General features: G+C 44.4%; 1 protein-coding gene across 2 annotated transcripts in view; it reads left to right on the top strand.

The window, feature by feature from the left end:
• ttc12 (tetratricopeptide repeat domain 12) overlaps positions 1-24,046 on the top strand; it is a 49,380-nt gene that overhangs the window by 22,398 nt on the left and 2,936 nt on the right. Inside the window, exons 10-19 of one of the 2 annotated variants that reach the window (XM_070894489.1) lie at positions 354-423; positions 2,037-2,125; positions 5,829-5,997; positions 8,268-8,360; positions 14,488-14,551; positions 15,240-15,374; positions 19,095-19,199; positions 21,856-21,924; positions 22,120-22,221; positions 23,481-23,580. In XM_070894489.1, coding sequence (XP_070750590.1) covers positions 354-423; positions 2,037-2,125; positions 5,829-5,997; positions 8,268-8,360; positions 14,488-14,551; positions 15,240-15,374; positions 19,095-19,199; positions 21,856-21,924; positions 22,120-22,221; positions 23,481-23,580 — 996 coding nt within the window. The remainder of the gene's footprint in view (positions 1-353; positions 424-2,036; positions 2,126-5,828; positions 5,998-8,267; positions 8,361-14,487; positions 14,552-15,239; positions 15,375-19,094; positions 19,200-21,855; positions 21,925-22,119; positions 22,222-23,480; positions 23,581-24,046) is intronic. The other variant, XM_070894490.1, reaches the window with a different exon arrangement.

Raw genomic sequence — 24,046 nt, 5'->3', positions numbered from 1 at the left:
TTGAAAGACGGAGCGGAGAGGGTCAGAAAATTGGTCCCTACAGATTTTTTAAAACCTACTCGCAGGCTAATATAGTCTTTAATTGTTTATTTGAGGTAGGAGGTTGGTGATTTCTCCCCCCTCCCTTTGTTTTGTTTAGTTCTAGAAAATGGGCTGGCTTATCTCTTAGTTTCTGGTCCTTGATAAACTTGAAACATTAATTCATCTTTTGTTTTCAAATGGTGATGGCTGTCTGTTGTATCCAGCATTTCTTGCTTTTGGAAGCTGACACATTACCATCTGTAATAAAGGATGATGGGCATTCGTTTATTTTTAAACTTGGTCATGAATATGCCTTTTATCTGTTGTTGCAGGCACTGAACAGACTTTATTCAGAACAAGCGGTGGATTCAGTGTTATCAATGACAATGAGATTATAAGAAGGTAAGGCACTGTGGCTGTTGTCAGTACCAGTATCAGGTAGCACTGACACGGAGACCAACCTTGGAAATTAAGAACAACATAGAGATGCATTGAAATTAATTTTGCATCTATTAACCTTTATAGCTGGCACTTGACCAGATGCCGTAGTCCCTAGGGAACCTGCTATTTGGTGCGAGTGTAAATCACTGACAGCTCAGGCGTGGTGTGATGGTGACGGGCGTTCTGATTTGTACCAGTGGAAGAAGTGCTTATCTGACAGCTGGACATGTTCTGGCAAGCATAGTGCGACCACCTCGAGGCGGTGGGCCACACACACTAGCTGGGCTTCACAGCAGCCGCAGTATAACTGGTACATCAGCCTCCAGCATCACGAGGGGTCTGGACAGTGTAGACAGAGAGAAACTGTTCCCATTGGCAGAAGGGTCGAGAACCAGAGGAGACGGAGTTAAGGTAATTGGCAAAAGGCGACATAAGAAAAACTTTTTTACACGGTGAGTGGTTAGTATCTGAAATGCACTGCCTGAAAGGGTGGTGGAGGCTATTGTGTCCTTAGATGCTCTAATAATGACTCCACAAGGCAATGTGTTGTACTTGAACTGTAGTGACCGTGGTCCTTTATTTGTTAACTCCAGAGTGAGGATCACACCTGGTGGCCCACCCCCTACACTCGGCCAGGCACACCTGCACAGGCAACCCACAAGTCTCCCACCGCTGTGCCCTCTGGTGGCACACCTTGTGACAGTACCAACAGTAGCCATGTAGGATACATGACAGAGGCAGACTTAGTCACTGCTTTCAAAAGGGATTTGGATAAGTACCTGAGGGAAAGGGTGGGGGAGTGGGACTAGTTCTTGCAGAGAGCGACACAGGCTTGATCGGTCGAATGGCCTCCTGTGCTGTAACCATTCTATGATTCTAGACTCGCCTTTATTGCAGCAAGCATCCATACAATATAGATTCAAGAGCTGATGCTGAGATGAGCATGAAGTGCGCACGACCTGACATGCATAAATAAGAACATAGGAAATAGGAGCAGGAGTAGGCCATTTGGTCCCTCGAGCCTGCTCCGCCATTCAATAAGCTCATGGCTGATCTGATCTTGACCTCAACTCTACTTCCCTGCCCGCTCCCCTTAACCCTTGACTCTCTTATCGTTCAAAAATCTGTCTGTCTCCACCTTAAATATATATATTCAATAACAATGACAATAACGCATTAGTTAATCTCTTTTCCGATGTGCACTTAACATAGCAAATAGTGAAAGAAATTGACACAAATTGCAGTCGTTTCTGTAATAATGTATAAAAGTATGTGGCATTTTCTTTTATTTAATTGAATCAATGTTGTCCTTTTGAAAACTACTTGAGTAACCACTGTTTTTACTAGGTTTTGAACATTTAAGAGAGCGAAGGGAATAAAAGGTGATGCCGATGGAGTTAGATGAGGAAAGACGGGAGGAGGCTCGAGTGGAGCATAAACGGCGGCAATGACTGGTTGGCCAAAATGGCCTGTTTCTGTGCTGTATATTCTATGTAATCCTGAGTTTTTTTTTATTTGTATAATTTTGCACGAGCCAAAAATACATATTTTTCTATCATTCATGCCTTCAACAGGAGTCTTACCAGCTCAGTGAAGGAACCGTGGGAGGCGGAGCTGTGTGGTTCTGTCCTCATGCTGTGGCAGGCAGTCTCTCGTGGAAATGGTAATATGATGGACCTATATTTGTGGAGTTAATAGGGCACCTTTTGTAACTGATTAATTTTAATCTGTCAAGTCAGTGCATCTAGGAGAGGAGAGAAAATGAAGAAAAACATAAGAACATAAGAGCATAAGAACTAGGAACAGGAGCAGGCCATCTAGCCCCTCGAGCCTGCTCCGCCACTCAACAAGATCATGGCTGATCTGGCCGTGGACTCAGCTCCACTTACCCGCCCGCTCCCCATAACCTTAATTCCCTTATTGGTTAAAAATCTATTTGTGATTTGAATACATTCAATGAGCTAGCCTCAGCTGCTTCCATGGGCAGAGAATTCCACAGATTCATAACCCTCTGGGAGAAGAAATTCCTTCTCAACTCGGTTTTAAATTGGCTCCCCCGTATTTTGAGGCTGTGCCCCCTAGTTCTAGTCTCCCCGACCAATGGAAACAACCTCTCTGCCTCTATCTTGTCTATCCCTTTCATTATTTTAAATGTTTCTATAAGATCACCCCTCATCCTTCTGAACTCCAACGAGTAAAGACCCAGTCTACTCAATCTATCATCATAAGGTAACCCCCTCATCTCCGGAATCAGCCTAGTGAATCGTCTCTGTACCCCCCTCCAACGCTCGTATCTCCTTCCTTAATTAAGGTGACCAAAACTGCACACAGTACTCCAGGTGCGGCCTCACCAATACCCTGTATAGTTGCAGCAGGACCTCCCTGCTTTTGTACTCCATCCCTCTCGCAATGAAGGCCAACATTCCATTCGCCTTCCTGATTACCTGCTGCACCTGCAAACTAACTTTTTGGGATTCATGCACAAGGGCCCCCAGGTCCCTCTGCACCGCAGCATGTTGTAATTTCTCCCCATTCAAATAATATTCCCTTTTACTGTTTTTTTTTCCAAGGTGGATGACCTCACATTTTCCGACATTGTATTCCATCTGCCAAACCTTAGCCCATTCGCTTAATCTATCTAAATCTCTTTGCAGCCTCTCTGTGTCCTCCACACAACCCGCTTTCCCACTAATCTTTATGGCATCTGCAAAATTTGTTACACTACACTCTGTCCCCTCTTCCAGGTCATCTATGTATATTGTAAACAGTTGTGGTCCCAGCATTGATCCTTGTGGCACACCACTAACCACCGATTTCCAACCCGAAAAGGACCCATTTATCCCGACTCTCTGCTTTCTGTTCGCCAGCCAATTCTTGATCCATGCTAATACATTTCCTCTGACTCCGTGTACCTTTATCTTCTGCAGTAACCTTTTGTGTGACACCTTATCGAATGCCTTTTGGAAATGTAAATGCACCACATCCATCGGTACACCTCTATCCACCATGCTCGTTATATCCTCAAAGAATTCCCGTAAATTAGTTAAACATGATTTCCCCTTCATGAATCCATGTTGCGTCTGCTTGATTGCACTATTCCTATCTAGATGTCCCGCTATTTCTTCCTTAATGATAGCTTCAAGCATTTTCCCCACTACAGATGTTAAACTAACCGGCCTATAGTTACCTGCCTTTTGTCTGCCCCCTTTTTTAAACAGAGGCGTTACATTAGCTGCTTTCCAAACCGATGGTACCTCCAGAGTCCAGAGAATTTTGGTAGATTATAACGAATGCATCTGCTATCACTGCCGCCATCTCTTTTAATACCCTGGGATGCATTTCATCAGGACCAGGGGACTTGTCTACCTTGAGATCCATTAGCCTGTCCAGCACTACCCCCCTAGTGATAGTGATTGTCTCAAGGTCCTCCCTTCCCACATTCCCGTGACCAGCAATTTTTGGCATGATTTTTGTGTCTTCCACAATAATTGTTTGCGGTCTCAGCCATTTCCCATTGTTAAATCCCCCTTTTCATCTTCTAAGGGACCAACATTTATTTTAGTCACTCTTTTCCGTTTTATATATCGGTAAAAGCTTTTACTATCTTTTTATGTTTTGCACAAGTTTACTTTCGTAATCTATCTTTCCTTTCTTTATTGCTTTCTTAGTCATTCTTTGCTGTCGTTTAAAATTTTCCCAATCTTCTAGTTTCCCACTAACCTTGGCCACCTTACTCGTATTGGTTTTTAATTTGATACTCTCCTTTATTTCCTTGGTTATCCACGGCTGGTTATCCCTTCTCTTACCGCCCTTCTTTTTCACTGGAATATATTTTTGTTGAGAACTATGAAAGAGCTCCTTAAAATTCCTCCACTGTTCCTCAATTGTGCCACCGTTTAGTCTGTGTTTCCAGTCTACTTTAGCCAACTCTGCCCTCATCCCACTGTAGTCCCCTTTGTTTTAAGCATAGTATGCTCGTTTGAGACACTACTTCCTCACCCTCAATCTGTATTACAAATTCAACCATACTGTGATTACTCATTCCGAGAGGATCTTTTACTAGGAGATCGTTTATTATTCTTGTCTCATTACACAGGATCAGATCTAAGATAGCTTGCTCCCCTGTAGGTTTTGTAACATACTGTTCTAAGAAACAATCCCGTATGCATTCTATGAATTGCTCCTACCCCGTGCGATTTGATTTGACCACTTGATATGTCGGTTAAAATCCCCCATGATTACTGCCTTTCCTTTTTCACATGCCTCCATTATTCCCTTGATTATTGTCAATGTTTTTGATTACAAACTGCAAGATGATGTCCTGAAGAGTCGAAGACCTTAAGCTGCACAGTCTCTAAGAGAAGGCGTCTAAGGCGGGGACCTCGGTATATAAACTATTAACTGGTGCAGATAAAGTAAACCCAGAATAATTACTTGAAAATAAGTCCACAAATTAGGGCCAGAGGACAGTAGAAGAAAATTTAAAACTGAGAATTCCTTTCCTTAGTAGCTGTTAGATATTTGGAATAATCTGCCAGATAAGGACGTAGATCGAAAGGCATTCAACAAGCAGTTGGATGCCAGACTGGAAGAATTAAAAGAAATAAAGACTTGCATTTATATAGCACCTTTCACGACTACCAGAAGTCTCAAAGCGCTTTCCAGCCAACAAAGTACTTTTGGAGCGTAGTCACTTTTGTAATGTGGAAAACACGGCAGCCAATTTGTGCACAGCAAATCCCCACAAATAGCAATGTGATAATGACCAGATAATCTGTTTTTGTTATGTTGATTGAGGGATAAATATTGGCCAGGACACTGGGGATAACTCCCCTGCTCTTCTTCGAAATAGTGCCATGGGATCTTTTCCGTCCACCTGAGAGGGCAGATGGGGCCTCAGTTTAACGTCTCATCCGAAAGACGGCACCTCCGAGAGGGCAGCGTTCTCTCAGCACTGCACTGGAGTATCGGCCTATATTTATGTGCTCAAGTCTCTGGAGTGGGAATTGAACCCACAACCTTCTGATTCAGAGGTGAATGTGCTACCCACTGAGCCACAGCTGACACTGTTGGGGTACAAAAGGAATGAGTTTCAATGGGTTGAATAGCCTTTCCTCTCCTTGTTTGTTCTCATATTATGTAATAAATGGCAAATTGAAATAGTGGTCTGGGGGGCGGGGTGAGATTATGAATTGGTTCTTCCAGTTAACAAGACGTGAGAATGAAACCAGGATGGTAGCCTTTTACGGAAAGATTACACAAGTAATGCAAAATAAATGGCATTCATTTTAAAGATTTCAATCTGGATTGATAAAAAGACTGGTAAACTTTGTTTGCATCTTTAATCCGTAATCTTTTATTTATAGAGGAAAACCAGCGATTACTTATCACTTCTTGTGATACTAGTGAAAAGTTACTGGATCTGTTGTCATGTAAGGAGAGTGAAATCTACAAGGAGTGCCTGGCTCTACTATCCATTTACTTACTGTCCGAATATGGCAGAGGCTTACTGCTGTGCAATCTGAATTTAACCAGGTAATCCCCTCTTATTGCCGATGTAAAAGGGCAAATAGAGTTTTCTTTTGAGGTTGGAAAAGGGCGGGATGGTGAACTTGTCTCTATGTGAGGTCAGTTCGAGTAACAATTAACACTCCGCAGGATAAGGGGATCGGCCATTTAGGACTGAGATGAGGAGAAATTTCTTCACTCAAAGGATGGTGAATCTTTGGAATTCTCTACTCCAGAGGGCTGAGGATGCCCAGTCGTTGAGTATAGTTAAGACTGAGATCAATAGATTTTTGGACTATTTAAGGGAATCCAAGGCTATGGGGATTGGACAGGAAAGTGGAGTTGAGCCCGAAGATCAGTCATGATAATTGAATGGCTCAAGGGGCCTTATGGCCTATTCCATCAGTGCTGAGGGAGCACTGCACTGTCGGAGTTGTCGTCTTTCGGATGGTACGTTAAACCGAGGCCCCGTCTGCCCTCTCAAGTGGATGTAAAAGATCCTATTTTGAAGAAGATCAGGGGAGTTATCCCCGGTGTCGTCAATCAGCATAACAAAAAAGCAGATTATCTGGTCATTATCGCATTGCTGATTGTGGGAGCTTGCTTGTGCACAAATTGGCTGCCGTGTTTCCCACATTACAACAATGACTGCACTTCAAAAGTACTTCATTGGCTGTAAAGCGCTTTGAGGCATTTGCTGGTCGTGAAAGGTGCTATATAAATCCAAGTCTTTCTTTTACTCCTCCTATGATGTTTTTAATGAGAAAGCATTGCAGCAGAAAACATCATAAATACGTGAAGGGATAATTGACACATCAGTAATGTATGGGGAAATTAAAGAAAGGCAGATTGATGCTTTCAGTTGTCCTGGTATCCTCAGTTTCCAAGTGCAGTACAATTAAAGACTTACTATATGGGTGAAGTTGGTTGAGCTACCATCTTAATTCTGATCCTTTTAGCATTCAAAGATTTTTGATGGAGTTTTATCGGTAGTAGAGATCTTGCCATTGAAATGGGAGTGAAAAATTGACCGAATCTAGCATGCCTTGCAACAGGAGACAAAAGTGCTGGGTATGGGGATCTGGCTCATTTAACACCTGAAGGAAGATGCCATCATGGGATGATGGCTGTAATGTATGGGTTTTTAGAGCTGTTGCATTGTGAGTGGCTCAGCCAGTCATGTGATGTTCACAAGACTCAATAAAACCCCAGTCACTTGGATCTAGGTCATCCACGATGAGGTACGCAGTTGTGAGCCTTGTGGATGAACTGGTAATGTGTGGTTTGATTGTTAAACCTTTGTTATTAATAGCAATGTGTTGCTATGAATTCTTAAGCAAAGAACCCATGAGGCAAATACAGCGGCTTTGGAAAAAAATGGAACAACCAGTCTGACAATATAGATTCCTGGGTCTCAAACCCCTTTCTTTTCTCCAATGGAGTTGCTCCAAGGAAGTCCTGTTTTCATTTTCTTCGGGTGGCCTAGCAGAGGAGAAAGCTGCTTCTCCGGAGGATTCATGCTGCAAACTTCATTGATATTTTGATGATAATGAGTTTATCATTTGCTTCCATGACACAGGAGTACTTCAAATAAAAACGAATCGCTTTACAGTTCCCTCCTATCACTATTGGGACTATTTTGAAAGGTAGTAAGCTTTAATTAATGCGGAAAATAATTGAAATTTTGTTGTAGCAAGTCAGTTAACAAGATCACTTCGCCATAGCTTGTAGCGACACTATTATAGAATCATAGAAATTTACAGCACAAAGGAGACTATTTCGGCCCATCGTGTCCGTGCCGGCCGACAAAGAGCTATCCAGCCGAATCCCACTTTCCAGCTCTAAATCCGTAACCCTGTAGGTTACGGCACTTCAAGTACACATCCAAGTACTTATTAAATGTGAGGTTTTCTGCCTCTACCAGCCTTTCAGTCAGTGAGTTCCAGACCCCCACCACCCTCTGGGTGAAGGAATTTCCCCTCAAGTCCCCGCTAAACCTCCCACCAATTACTTTAAATCTATGCCCCCTGGTTGTTGACCCATCTGCCAAGGGAAATAGGTCCTTCCTATCCACTCTATCCAGGCCCCTTATAATTTTATACACTTCAATAAGGTCTCCCCTCAGTCCTCATCAGTCAGCTTAATGGTGTCGGTGTAATATATAAGTGTATCTGCACTTCAAAAGTTATCCATTGCTTTTAAAAATGCTTAGGGATGCTCTGGGATTGTGATAAGGATTTATATAAATGTGAGTTCTTTCCTGACTGACTGGCTATGTTAATTGTAATTTTGTGTAGGTTGATCCAGATCCTGTTGGGATTCGTGAATTGCACTGATGCAACCGCTGGTGATGCCATGGGGATCCTCACCAACCTCGTGCCAGAGAAGAAGTAATCTTTTCTTTTATTCCCCTTCAAAAACATTACATCCATCTTGTTCTGTTTATTGCCCTATCTATATTATTAAAAGCCCTTGCGTTTGCATTTACAATGTACTGCCATTGAGTCCTTTTGGCCAGTCAGAAGCAGCAGAGATCATTGGTCCTTCAACCAGTCCCTGCCACTTCGCAGTGCCCATCAGCAGATCGCCCATTGCTGCTGGTTGGTGTGTCTACTTGAGGTCCACTTTAAACAGCATATCCCAGACTCGCCATGAGCAATGCCATGGAAGGTCCACAATTTACATAGAATTACATTGTATTCACAGCACAGAAACAGGCCATTCGGCCCCACAGGTCCATGCTGGAGTTCATGCTCCACACGAGCCTCCTCCCACCCCTCTTCATCAGTATATCCTTCTATTGCTTTCTCCCTCGTGTGCTTATCTAGCTTCCCCTTAAATGCATCTGTGCTATTCACCTCAACTATTCCTTGTGGTTTCTCTTGAATTCTTTATTGGATTTATTAGTGACTATCTTATATTTATGGGACCTGGTTCTGGTCTCCTCCACAAGTAGAAACATCTCCTCAACATAGAAACATAGAAAATAGATGCAGGAGTACGCCATTCGGCCCTTCGAGCCTGCACCACCATTCAATAAGATCATGGCTGATCATTCACCTCAGTATCCCTTTCCTGCTTTCTCTCCATACCCCTTGATCCCTTTAGCCGTAAGGGCCACATCTAACTCCCTCTTGAATATGTCCAATGAACTGGCATCAACAACTCTCTGCGATAGAGAATTCCACAGGTTAACAACTCTCTGAGTGAAGAAGTTTCTACTCATCTCAGTCCTAAATGGCTTACCCCTTATCCTAAGACTGTGTCCCCTGGTTCTGGATTTCTCCAACATTGGGAACATTCTTCCTGTATCTAACCTGTCCAGTCCCGTTAGAATTTTGCATGTTTCTATGAGATCCCCTCTCAACCTTCTGAACTCCAGTGAATACAGGCCCAGTCAATCCAGTCTCTCCTCATATGTCAGTCCTGCCATCCCAGGAATCAGTCTGGTGAATCTTTGCTGCACTCCCTCAATAGCAAGAACGTCCTTCCTCAGATTAGGAGACCAAAACTGAACACAATATTCCAGGTGAGGCCTCACCAAGGCCCTGTACAACTGCAGTAAGACCTCCTTGTTCCTATACTCACATCCCCTAGCTATGAGGGCCAACATCCCACTTGCCTTCTTCACCGCCTGCTGTACCGACATGCCAGCTTTCAATGACTGATGTACCATGACACCCAGGTCTCGTTGCACCTCCCCGTTTCCTAATCTGCCGCCATTCAGATAATATTCTGCCTTTGTGTTTTTGCCACCAAAGTGGATAACCTCACATTTATCCACATTATACTGCATCTGCCATGCATTTGCCCACTCGCCCTAACTTGTCCTAGTCACCCTGCAGCCTTTTAGCATCCTCCTCATAGCTCACACCGCCACCCGGCTTAGTGTCATCTGCAAACTTGGAGATATTACACTCAATTCCTTCATCTAAATCATTGATATATATTGTAAATAGCTGGGGACCCAGCACTGAGCCCTGCGGCAGCCCACTAGTCACTGCCTGCCATTATGAAAAGGACCCGTTAATCCCGACTCTCTGCTTCCTGTCTGCCAACCAGTTCGCCATCCACGTCGGTACATTACCCCCAATACCATGTGCTTTAGTTTTGCACACCAATCTCTTGTGTGGGACCTTGTTGAAAGCCTTTTGAAAGTTCCAATACACCACATCCACTGGTTCTCCCTTGTCCACTCTACTAGTTACATCCTCAAAAAATTCTAAAAGATTTGTCAAGCATGATTTCCCTTTCATAAATCCATGCTGATTTGGACCGATCCTGTCACTGCTTTCCAAATGCGCTGCTATTTCATCTTTAATAATTGATTCCAACATTTTCCCCATTACTGATGTCAGGCTAACCGGTCTATAATTCCCCGTTTTCTCTCTCCCTCCTTTTTTAAAAAGTGGTGTTACATTAACTACCCTCCAGTCCATAGGAACTGATTCAGAGTCGATAGTCTGTTGGAAAATGATCACCAATGTATCCACTATTTCTAGGGCCACTTCCTTAAGTACTCTGGGATGCAGACTATCAGGCCCTGGGGATTTATCGGCCTTCAATCCCATCAATTTCGCTAACACAATTTCCCGCCTAATAAGGATTTCCTTCAGTTCCTCCTTCTCACTAGACCCTCAGTTCCCTAGTATTTCCAGCAGGTTATTTGTGTCTTCCTTCGTGAAGACAGAACCAAAATATTTGTTCAACTGGTCTGCCATTTCTTTGTTCCCCATTATCAATTCACCTGAATCTGACTGCAAGGGACCTACGTTTGTCTTCACTAATCTTTTTCTCTTCACATATCTATAGAAGTTTTGCAATCAGTTTTTATGTTCACATCAAGCTTCCTCTCATACTCTTATTTTCCCCCTCCTAATTAAACACTTTTTCCTCCTCTGCTGGATTCTAGATTTCTTCCATTCCTCAGGTTTGCTGCTTTTTCTGGCCAATTTATATGCCTCTTCCTTGGATTTAACACTATCCTTAATTTCCCTTGTTAGCCACGGTTGAGCCACCTTCCCCGTTTTATTTTTATTCCAGACAGGGATATACAATTGCTGAAGTTCATCCATGTGATTTTTAAATGTTTGCCATTGGCTATCCACCGTCAACCCTTTAAGTATCATTCGCTAGTCTATTCTAGCCAATTCACATCTCATACCATCAAAGTTACCTTTCCTCAAGTTCAGGGCCCTAGTCTCTGAATTAATTGTGTCACTCTCTATCTTAATAAAGAATTCTACCATATTATGGTCACTCTTCCCCAAGGGGCCTCGCACAACTAATTAGTCCTTTCTCAGTCTAGGATGGCCAGCCCTCTACTTGGTTCCTTGACGTACTGGTCTGGAAAACCATCCCTAATACAGTCCAGGAAATCCTCCTCCACCGTATTGCTGCCAGTTTGGTTAGCCCAATCTATATGTAAATTAAAGTTGCCCATGATAACTGCTGTACCTTTATTGCACGCATCCCTAATTTCTTGTTCGATGCCGTCCCCAACCTCACTACTACTGTTTGGTGGTCTGTACACAACTCCTACTAGCGTTTTCTGCCCTTTGGTATTCCGCAGGTCTACCCATACAGATTCCACATCATCCAAGCTATAATGTCCTTCCTTCCTATTGTGTTCATTTCCTCTTTAACCAGCAATGCTACCCCACCTCCTTTTCCTTTCTGTCTATCCTTCCTGAATGTTGAATACCCCTGGATGTTGAGCTCCCAGCCTTGGTCACCCTGGAGCCATGTCTCCGAGATGCCAATTATATCATATTCGTTAATTGCTGCCTGCGAAGTTAATTCGTCCACCTTATTACGAATACTCCTTGCATTGAGGCACAGAGCCTTCAGGCTTGTCTTTTTAACACACTTTGCCCCTTTAGAATATTGCTGTAATGTGGCCCTTTTTGTTTTTTGCCTTGGGTTTCTCTGCCGTCCACTTCTACTTATCTTCTTTCTATCTTTTGCCTCTGCCCCCATTCTACTTCCCTCTGTTTCCCTGCATAGGTTCCCATCCCCCTGCCATATTAGTATAACGCCTCCCCAACAGTACTAGCAAACATTCCCCCTCGGACATTGGTTGCGGTCCTGCCCAGGTGCAGACCGTCCAGTTTGTACTGGTCCCACCTCCCCCAGAACCAGTTCCGATACCCAGGAATTTGAATCCCTCCCTTCTGCACCACTCCTCAAGCCACGTATTCATCTTAGCTATCCTGCAATTGCTACTCTGACTATCCTGAGATTACTACTTTGGCGGTCCTACTTTTTAATTTAGCTCCTAGCTCCCTAAATTCAGCTTGTAGGACCTCATCCCGTTTTTTACTTATATCGTTGGTACCTATATGCACCACGACAACTGGCTGTTCACCCTCCCCCTCCAAAATATCCTGCAGCCGCTCCGAGACATCCTTGACCCTTGCACCAGGGATGCAACATACCATCCTGGAGTCTCGATTGCGGTCGCAGAAACATCTATCTATATTCCCCTTGCAATAGAATCCCCTACCACTATAGCTCTCCCACTCTTTTTCCTGCCCTCCTGTGCAGCAGAGCCACCCACAGTGCCATGAACTTGGATGCTGCTGCTCTCCACTGATGAGTCATTCCCCCCCCCCCCCCCCCCCCCAACAGTACCCACAGCGGTGTATCTGTTTTGGAGGGGGATGACCGCAGGGGATCCCTGCACTACCTTCCTTTAACTGCTCTTCCTGCTGGTCACCCATGCCCTATCTGTCTGTGTAACCTTTACCTGCGGTATGACCAACTCACTAAACGTGCTATTCACGGCATCCTCAGCATCGCGGATGCTCCAGAGTGAATCCATGCGCAGCTCCAGTGCCGCAATGCGGTCTGTCAGGAGCTGCAGCAGGATACACTTCCCGCACATGTAGTCGTCAGGGACACTGGAAGCGTCTCTGAGTTCCCACCTAGCACAGGAGGAGTATGACACGTTTCCGAGCTCTCCTGACATGACTTAACCCCTAGACTAACTTAATTTGGCAACAATAATGATAAAGGTTATCTGCTGATAAAGGAAAAGAAAAAGAAAAACTACTTACCAATCACTTACCCCCTTGGCTGTGACGTCACCCTTCGATTTCTTTCTACTTTTTTGCCTTCTCTCCCTGCTGCAGCTGACCAGTTGGCCTCCCCGACTGCTGTGCCTTTTATAGGCCTCCTGCTCCGACGTTGCTGCTCCCTCCTCTGTCTCCCTATCAAACCCTTCCATAATCTTAAAGACCTCTATCAGGACACCCTTCAGCCTCCTTTTTTCTCGAGAAACGAACCCCAAGCCTGTTCAATCTTTCCTGATGGGTATAACCTCTCAGTTCTGGCATCACCCTTGTAACTCTTTTCTGTACCTTCTCCAGTACCTCTGTATCCTTTTTATAATAGGGAGACCAGGACTGTGCACCGTACTCCAAATGTGGTCTAACCAAGGTTCTATATACCAGACTCACCAAGAGCAATGCCACGAAAAGATTTCATAATATACAGTGAAGATCTCTCGATTGTTAGTTCTTGTTTTCCGATTGAGTATGATTCAAAGAAAGTCCTCAAGAATAACTTACAAGTACCTTGTAGATATTAGTGAATGATTTTGATTGGTCTGGCCAGTCGAGGTGTGACTATCATGAGAAAGATAAGTAGCAAAGGAATTGGGAAATAGTATTGAGAGTGTTTGTGGTATTCATTCATTTCCTTCCTTTTGTTTTTAATTGGCCAAACATAGAGTTTATTTTGCATTACTTGAATTTGTTAGCATTGTTTATATTATTTAAACTGCAGCACCTTTACTGGTTTGTTGAAACCAAAGCAGATTCAAATTATAATTAGTATTGAGTTGTTGACATCCACAAATGAGTTGGGCTCGAGCTGTAAAAGTTCAGTACTGGGACCGTATTTCAGTCTCGCCACTGTTGGCAGTGATCAAGTCCAGGCTAGCCATTTCCTCACAGGTAGAAGGGAATAAGCTACAAGAACAATCGTTCCATTGTTTTAAGGTCCTTTCACTTGCTGCATGGACATTTGGATAACCTTAGTTCTCAGTAGCATTCCCTTTCCTCATTTTGCTGGAGAGCCAGGAAAGAATAGCACAGTGCAGACACACAGCTCGCTAAGCCCCGCACAGCCGAGCAATCTGCGAAAGGAGGCACCGAGACAGGTGAAACCTAACTCTACTGGGGTCCACAAGTCAAGGGGAGGTGGGACGAGTATTGGCCAGGCCAGGCCAGGCTTAATCTGAGTGTCTCAATGGTAGACAGCTAAAAGGCTCTTGATTGAATTGAATGTAAAAATCAATCTGATGCTTCTTTCGAAGTGATGTCAATCATGATTCTTAAACACTGTGCTTTGGCTGATAAATTGGGACCATCAAAAGCCTATAGCTGGACCTAGAATCCTATATTGAAACGACAGGTGTTTCAGGCATATATATATATGAAATTTATTTTCTAAGCATTTAAAAGCATAAGTGTTTCCACGGCAATAACACCTTCGCTTTTTTTCTCCCACTAGGTTTAAAAAGCATTGTCAAAATGAATTTGCATTCCGTGTGTTGCCATCATTTGAAATCCTCCTGGTAAGGAATTAGTACTGAGGCTTCCCACATATTCACCAATCACTTAACTTTGTGTGTATTTGTGTATTTTAACATCACCTTTATACATCGAGATTTGAAAGAAAAGACTGATTTATATAGCGCCTTTCACGACCACCGGAAGTCTCAAAGTGCTTTACAGCCAATGAGGTACTTTTGGAGTGTAGTCACTGTTGTAATGTGGGAAACGCGGTAGCCAATTTGCACACAAGCAAGCTCCCACAAACAGCAATATGATAATGACCAGATAATCTTTTTTTTTTGTCATGTTGATTGTGAGATAAATATTGGCCAGGACACCGGGGATAACTCCCCTCCTCTTCTTCAAAATATCTTTTACGTCCACCTGAGAGGGGCAGACGGGGCCTCTGTTTAACATCTCATCTAAAAGACGGCACCTCCGACAGTGCAGCGCTCCCTCAGTACTGCACTGGAGTGTCAGCCTAGATTTTTTGTACTCACAACTTTCTGACTCAGAGACGAGGGTGCTACCCACTGAGCCATGCCTGACATTTGGTGCTAAATTACATATTGAAAAAAAAGGTGTTTCAGGCAATTTTTTTCTAAGCATTTAAAAGCGTAACTGTTTTCATGACAATAACACGTATAATCAAACATGCTCCAACTATTCACTTTACTGGTTCTAATGCACGTTTTATTTTTGTTACAGAAAAACTTGAAGTTGTTGAATAAGCAGATCTTTCCACAGTGCATTTCAGTCATAGGGAGCTTGGCATCTGATAAAACAATTTATGGGCAAATAGCAGGAAGAGAAGAATTCTGGGAATCGTGCCTAATTGCTATCGTAAGTTTCCTAAGATTGTGGAAAAACTTGAGTTTCCATAATGGCGCTTTTACTTTTATCTTGTTCGCAATTTCCTGCCTATTTAAGATATTAACTAATGATGCTGATTCCTATTTAGTGAGTACCTCTTTTATGACAACTTTTATTATTAGGTATCGACAGTTAAGATTTATAACTTACGTTTGTGTATTTTTCATCATATGGAAAACAGTCAGAAATGTGACCTATTCATATGGACTTTATTTGTAACTGGCTTTCATTATTAACCTTGTTGGAATAATATCAATTGTAAGACAGATTGCTGCATAGTTTATAGGAATTAGAAAGAAAAACTTGCATTTATATAGCGACTTTCACGACCACCGGACGTTTCAAAGCGCTTTACTAAAATGAAGTACTTTTGGAGTGTAGTCACTGATGTAATGTGGGAAACGCACCACCCAACTTGCGCACAGCAAGCTCCCACACATAGCAATGTGATAATGACCAGATAATCTGTTTTTGTTATGTTAATTGAGGGATAAATATTGGCCAGGACACCGGGGATAACTCTCCTGCTGCTCTTCAAAATAGTGGCATGGGATCTTTTACGTCCATCTGAGAGACAGAAAGACTTGCATTTATGCCCTTAGAGGTCAGATGGGGTCTCGGTTTACCATCTCATCCGAAAGACGGCACCTCTGACAGTGCAGCACTCCCTCAGTACTGTACTGGGGAGTGTCAGCCTAGATTTATGTTCTCAAGTTCTCGGAGTGGGACTTGAACCCACAACCTTCATGAGTCAGAGGCGAGTGTGCTACTCACTGAGCCACGGCTGGCACTTGGGTGACAAGTGTCAGCCTTGGCTCAGTGGTGTTCTCTTGTCTCTAAGTCAGATGGTTTGATTACGCAGTGCCCGCTTTATTCGGCCGAAAAACGGGCATTGCAGGGCCCAATATGGCATGCTCATTCTGCACCGGAACCATGTTGGTTAGGGCACCCTGCAGTTGTCCAGGGTATCCGCCTGAAATTGGTGTGAGGCCCCCCCCCCCCCCCCGATTTACATAAGCAATTAGCCTAACACGCTGCATATTGCGGTCTGTCACAGATTAATTTTACAATCTTTCAGTCAGTTTTCTGGGTACGGAGCAATCGAACCAGCGGTCTTTAATGGGACTTTAACTGGAGGCTGTTCAAGTTTTTTTAAACCCACCTTCATGTGGATCTGCCTGCCACCTGCTCAATTTTCTCTCTCCCTGGAATCCTCCGAGGACCTCGACCAGTATCCCAGCACCTGATCGTGCTGCTTTCACCACCCACCCACCTTGCCTCTGAAGCCACCACTGCCGCTTGCAGCTCTGGGGTACTATCCCAATGAGGCCGACGGACCAATTTGCCATGGTTCTGATGCCAGCCTCATTAGGCACATGATGCGTGCCTCAATTTCTAGGCCATAATCGAGTTTGACACAGTTGAGAAGCGAGCGAGTGTTGCACTGTCGGAGGTACCGTCTTTCAGATGAGACATTAAACCGAGGCCCAGTCTCCTCCCTGTTGTCCTGGCCGACATTTGTCCTTCAACCAACACCACGATAAAACAGAATATCTTGTCATTTATCTCGGTTGCTGTGTGTGCGACTTTTTTTTGCAAATTGGCTGCTGCTTTTGAAAATTTTACAACCGTAACTACTCTTCAAAAAGTACTTTATTGGCTGTGAAGCATTTTGGGCAGTTCTGAGGATGTATCAACGAGGCTATATCAATGCAATTTCTTTCCTTTGTGTTTGGGCTATAAATGTTTAATTTGAGCAAAGAAACGGTGAAATTATCCTGTTGGAGCACAAACGGGTTGTGGGTTGAGGTGGGATAGCTTATTGGAGCACAAGCACACAAGATCAATATGAATGAAGAGGGTCACCTTCAGTGTTCGTTGTGATTTTTCGGGGGGCCGCGCAGCCCCTTTAATGGGCTATGCGGCCCATTCAAAATATTGTGCACGCTCGGTTCGTCTCTTTAAAAACTGTCTGCGCTGCGTGGCTGCGCAGCTTAAAGGGGACATTGGTCATCTTAGCTCACCCACCCACAAGACATTTTCCCCTCTAATTGCATCATCCAAAAGCCTCGTTGATGATTCCAGGGGATCATGCTTCCATCACTTCGTCTAGACGTCGGTGTTGATCACTCTCTTCCTCAAGAGGGATTTCCTGGCATCACTTTTACATTTTCATCCGTTTCAGCCCATGTCCCGTTCTCCTGCTGCTAACTTTTAGCTGTGCCACAGCTGTGGGGTGCTCTTCCTCCACTTAGTACGGTCTTTGGCCAGGGACCCCCAGGTGTCGGTGGGGATGTTGCACATTATCAGGGAGGCTTTGAGGGTGTCCTTGAAATGTTTCCTCTGTCCACCTGGGGATCGCCTGCCGTGTAGGAGTTCCGAGTAGAGCACTTGCTTTGGGAGCCTTGTGTCGGGCATGTGGACAATGTGGCTGCGGGAGGGCGACTGGATTTGACGTCACCCAAATCTAGGTTGCTGATGGCCGGTGCAGCTGGAGCGGCGAGGTCGGGGCGAAGGAGCGGCATGAGTTCGTAGAGGGATGTTATTGGGGCCCAGGAGAGGCAAGAGTTCGGGGCCCAGAAGAGGCGGGGGCCCAGAAGAGGCGGGGGCCGAGGGGCAGCACGGGCCAGCCCACACTGCGATATGTGTGTGCACTAGGTCCGTGCAGCAGAGCTAGTTTCCAGTCGTCTTGGTTAATCCTTGCCACTGGACCAAGACCTAGCTCTGTCAAGCCCGTGTGGTGGCTGGTGTGCAACAGCCACCACACGTTAAAAAAATCCACTCACAGGCATCTTCCATTCTTCAGGATGTAGTTCAGGATCTGGAATATTAGATCTTTCATTGAAACACCTGTGAACTCATCCCTTTTTGGCGTGGAAGCAAGTCATCATTGACTAGGCTTATTTTCACTGGAATTTAGAAGAATGAGAGGGGATCTCATAGAAACATATAAAATTCTGACGGGACTGGACAGGTTAGATGCAGGAAGAATGTTCCCGATGTTGGGGAAGTCCATAACCAGGGGTCACAGTGTAAGGAAAAGGGGTAAACCATTTAGGATCGAGATGAGGAGAAACTTCTTCACTCAGAGAATTGTGAACCTGTGGAATTCTCTACCGCAGAGAGTTGTTGAGGCCAGTTCGTTAGATATATTCAAAAGGGAGTTAGATGAGGCTCTTACGGCTAAAGGGATCAAGGGGTATGGAGAGAAAGCAGGAAAGGGGTACTGATCATATTGAATGGTGGTGCAGACTCGAAGGGCCAAATGGCCTACTCCTGCACCTATTTTCTAAGTTTCTATGTTTCGATATGAGGGACCGCCTATGATGATGATGATGAGCCACAGCAGCGGTGGGTTACAGAAAAGGGATTGAGGGTTGAAGAAATACTAATAAAATCTGTTTGATTCCTATAAGATTTGGAAGAAAGTTCAGAAATCATGGATTGGGTGGATGGGTTGAAAATCCACGATGGAGATAGTGGAAGGAGTAGGCCGGATGGTCAAAGTGGTCTTTACTCAGTCCAAACTATCTTAATATTTCTTTTTAATTTAACCGACTACACAACGTCATCTGAGGTTTCACATGGCGATGGTATTACATCTAAGCTTGTGTTTTAGGTATAGACTAGAGGCTGTTGCGTCTCAATGTTCACCCAACTTTTAATCACAATGTCTCTCCATTCGCACAGGACGAGGGTATGTCATCTGCCATCGAGGCGGAGTACAGGGACATCCTGTACACTCTCCTCGGCCTGATGGTCAACCTATCCATAGAACGATGCCGCGCCATCCAGGTACGAAATTATGAACAAGGACAGCAAGAGATCATCTTTAGTTACTGTCTTTAAAACGTTTGACCGCTTTTTCTCTGAAGGCACTGCCTTATGCTTAAGTATAATTCCAAGAATCATAGAATGATACAGCACAGAAGGAAGTCATTCGGCCCATCGTGCCTGTGCCAGCTCTTGGAAAGAGCTATCCAATTAGTCCCACTCCCCTGCTCTTTCCCCATAGCCCTGTACATTTTCCCCTTCGTGTATATATCCAATTCCCTTTTGAAAGTTACTATTGAATCTGCTTCCACCGCCTTTTCAGGCAACGCGTTCCCGATCATCATAACTCGCTGCGTAAAAGAAAATAATGTAATCACCTCCCCACCCCCAGGTTTACAAGAAATGAATTAAGAACCGTTTTTAATCCGAGTGTTCGGCTTTCTACTTGATTCATGTGTGTGTCTGGATAGTTAGTCTTGGCAGGCTAATCACCCACATAGGGCATCTTGATCGATCCTGATCCAGTCTTCAGCAGATGTTCACAGATGCCGCAAGACTCATTGGACAGCAATCAGGAATGAGAAACTCCCTGTCCTTGAGAAATTTTCTCCAGTTAAATATTGGGAAGACCGAAGCCATTGTTTTTGGTCCCTACCACAAACTGCTTTCTCTAGCCACCGACTCCACCCCTCTCCCTAGCATCTGTCTGAGGATGAACCAGACTGTTCGCAACCTAGGTGTCATATTTGACCCTGAAATGAGCTTCCAGCCACATATCCGCGGCATAAGTGAAACCACCTATTTCCACCTCCGTAACGTCGTCTGTCTCCGCCCCTGCCTCAGCCTCAGCTCATCTGCTGCTGAAACCCTCATCAATACCTTTATTACCTCGAGTCTTGAATACTCCCACACACTCTTGGCTGGCCTGCCACATTCTACCCTACATAAACTTGAGGCCATCCAAAACTCGGCAGCCCCTGTCCTAACTCACACCAATTCCCACTCAGCCATCACTCCTGTGCCCGCTGACCTACATTGGCTCCCGGTTAAGCAGCACCTCAATTTCAAAATGATCATCCTTGTTTACGAATCCCTCCATGGCCTCGACCCTCCCGATCTCTGTAATCTCCTCCAGCCTCACAAACCCCCCCCCGAGATATCTGCACTCTTCTAATTCTGCCCTCTTGAGCATCCCTGATTATAATTGCTCAACTATTGGTGGCCGTGTCTTCTGTCCCCTTGGCCCCAAGCTCTGAAACTCCCTGCCTAAACCTCCCCGCCTCGCTAGCTCTCTTTCCTGCTTTAAGACGCTCCTTAAGACGTATCTCTTTGACCAAGCTTTTGGTCAGCTAACCTAATTTCAACTTATGCGGCTCGATGTCAAATGTATTTGTTTTGTCTTATAACACTCCTGTGAAGGGCCTTGGGATGTTTTACTATGTTAAAGGCGTTATATAAATACAAGTTGTTGTTGTTGAGACACTTTGGCCCGCTGAGCCGAGCCAAACCAGCATAAACTGGGAAGTGGATGCTGAACCCGCCCTGGTTTATTTGGAGCAGAGGGGGTGATTACTTCTTTAAAACTATTAGGCAAGACTGTCCTGCAGCAATGCTGCCAGCTATACACCACTTATTACAGAGTGATTATTTTGGCAGCAGGCTCTACTTTTGGCATAATTAGCACTGAATGAAAAACCCTTTAATATATCACCATTGAGTCCTCTTCAGTGCATCCTTGAATTTAAATTTTAAAATTGTGTAAAATCACAAAGTGATTGGGTAGGAAGAACAAGGAAAGGCAATATAAACTAAAGCGTACAATCCTAAAGGGGGTACATGAACAGGGAGACCTGGGGGTATATGTGCACAAATTGCTGAAGGTAGCAGGGCAGATTGAGAAAGTGGTTAAAAAAGCATCCGGCATAGAGTACAAAAGCAAGGAAGTTACGATAAACCTTTATAAAACACTGTTCCGGCCACAACTGGAGTATTGTGTCCAATTCTGGGCACCGCGGGGGAAGGGTGTGAAGGCCTTAGAGAGGGTGCGGAAAAGATTTACAAGAATGGTTCCAGGGATGAGGGAGTTCAGTTACGCGGATAGGCTGGAGAAGCTGTGGTTGTTTCTCCTTGGAGCAGAGAAGGTTGAGAGGAGATTTGAGCGAGGTGTTCAAAATCATGAGGGGTCTGGACAGAGTAGATTGAGAGAAACTGATCCCATTGGTGGAAAGGTCGAGAGCCAGAGGTCATAGATTTAAGGTGCTTGGCAGATGATCCAAAAATGACATGAGGGAAACAGCAAGTCGTTAGGATCTGGACTGCGCTGCCTGAAAGGGTGGTGGAGGCAGATTAAATCGTGGCTTTCAAAAGGGAATTAGATAAATGCCTGAAGGAAAATAAATTGCAGGTTTACGGAGAAAGGGCAGGGAAATGGGACTAGCTGAAGTGCTCTTGCAGAGAGCCGGCATGGACTCGATGGGCCTCTTTCTGTGCTGTAATCACTCTGTGATTCTATTTAAAGCACTCACTTATATTTGGAATGTGAGTGCAGTACTCGAAGGGATGGAAGGAGTAAAGGGATCTGTATAAACACTTTTGGAAATTGGGTCAATGTTGTAAATAAATCACCCATTCGTGGTGTCTAGCTTTCCCTTCCTTATTTTCTATCTGTGTGTTTCAGCTCAAAGCTCCAGCTATTACAGAAAGGTGCATCTCCCTGCTTGGCAGTACAGATGGTGGCATTCTCACAGTAAGTACTGTCCCCACCCCTGGTCTAATTACTGCAGTGCTTCATTCACTAATTGGGAGTGGCCACGCTAACAAGAATTCACAACGAGAGGGTCAGTATGGGTGTTTTAAGTGATTGGCCCAATGTTTCGCTAATGAATCATCTGCTTCACACTTCTTGCTGCTTTGTGAGTTGGTAATTTCTGTTATTTTTCAGAGAGCTACAGGGTTTTTGAGTCACGTGCTCCCTCAGTCTGACGAGGCAGTGGAAATGGTAGTGAAAGCCGGAGTGGTGAAGAAAATGCTCCGATTTATAAAGGTGCGAAACACTAATACACATAGAAACTTTAGTACATGGTACAAATCAGCTTTTTAAATATACACGCCATACGGTTTTGATGGAGTAAGTAAGCAGAAACTGTTTCCAGCAGCAGAAGTGTTGGTAACCAGACAGCACAGATCCAGAGGCGCAAGAGGAAACATTTTTTAACGCAGCAATTTGTTGTGATCTGGAATGCGCTGCCTGAAAGGGTGGTGGAAGCAGATTCATTTGTAACTTTCAAAACAAAAAGAAAAGACTTGCATTTAAATAGCGCCTTTCACAACCACCAGACGTCCCCTAGCACTTTATAGCCAATGAATGTACAATGTCGTTACTATTGTAATGTGGGAAATACAGCAGCCAACTTGCGCGCAAGCAACTCCCACAAAACAGCAATGTGATAATAACCATATAATCTGTTTTTTTGTTATGTTGGTTGAGGGATAAATATTGGCCAGGACACCGGGGATAACTGCCCTGCTCTTCTTCGAAATAGTGCCGTGGGATCTTTTACGGGGCCTCGGTTTAACGTCTCATCCGAAAGAGAAAAGAGAATTGGAGAATACTTGATGGGAAAGCATTAACAGGGATATGGGGAAAGTGGGATTAATTGGATAACTCTACCAAAGAGGCGCTGGCCTCTTTCTGTTCTGTTTCATTGCTTGATTCTATACAAAAGACTTTAGCTCCTACTCCGTCTCAATTACTTATTTTTCTTCAGCTGGGCATGGTTTTTTCCTGGCAATGGGAGATGAGTTTAAATGAAAAAGGAAGTCAATAATACTTTAAAAGAGAAGTAAATGAATCAGGTATCAGTGTCGATCTTTCTGCTGAGTTAACGCCGTGGTCTCTGCCCCTCTATTACTGTCCAGTGACCCCCAGCTGGGGATGTATTGTGTGTGGACATCGGGTGAGAACAGCAACGAGCCTCCAATCAGGCAGCATAACGCCAAACTCCCAAGTGAATCAAGTGAAATATTTGGCGGTGATGCCTCTGCAGTTCAATAGCCAGCTGACACTAACCAGGCTCACACTTAAATATTAATCACTTGGGCAAGATACCAAAGAGCTGCTAGTGCCCGTGGGATCATAGCTCAGGGAGAACGGACATCTTTAATGTCAATCTTTCTTGAACAGCGATGGGGAAGGGGGAATTGGGGCGGAGAAAAAGAAAGACATTTATTCAAATGTTTGTTCATCTGCTTGCTTGACTCTCACTGAGTGCACATCCACAGTTTGACTTGTTTGTGATTCAGGCGGGTGGGAAGACAACGACACGATATGCTGCGAAGACCTTGGCAATCTGCAGTGGAAGCAGCGAGCTGGCTCGAGGGGAGATTGTCAAATGTGATAAAAGTAGGTGATGATTAGCTTCCCGTGTGAGCAATCTTTGTATGTCAGCTGTGTCTCAGTGGGTAGCACAGTCTCCTCTGAGTCACAAGGTTGTAGGTTCAAGTCCCAGTCCAGTTACTCGAGCACATAAATCTAGGCTGACACTACAGGGCAGTGCTGAGGGAGTGCTGCACTGTCGGAGGTGCCATCTTTCGGATGAGACGTTAAACCGAGGCCCTGACTTCTCTCTCAGGTGGACATAAAAAATCCCATGGTACTATTTCGAAGAGGAGCAGGGGAGTTATTCCCGGTGTACTGGCCAATATTTATCCCTCAATCAACAGAACAAAAAAACAGATTATCTGGTCATTATCACATTGCTGTTTGTGGGAGCTTGCTGTGCGCAAATTGGCTGCCACGTTTCCCACATTACAACAGTGCCGACACATCAAGAAGTACTTCATTGGCTGTAAAGCGCTTTGAGACGTCG

Source organism: Pristiophorus japonicus, chromosome 11 (assembly GCF_044704955.1).
Source record: "Pristiophorus japonicus isolate sPriJap1 chromosome 11, sPriJap1.hap1, whole genome shotgun sequence".
Classification (NCBI taxonomy): Eukaryota; Metazoa; Chordata; class Chondrichthyes; family Pristiophoridae; genus Pristiophorus; species Pristiophorus japonicus.
Note: the sequence above shows the minus strand (reverse complement) of the source record. Positions and strands in the feature narration are given on the sequence as shown.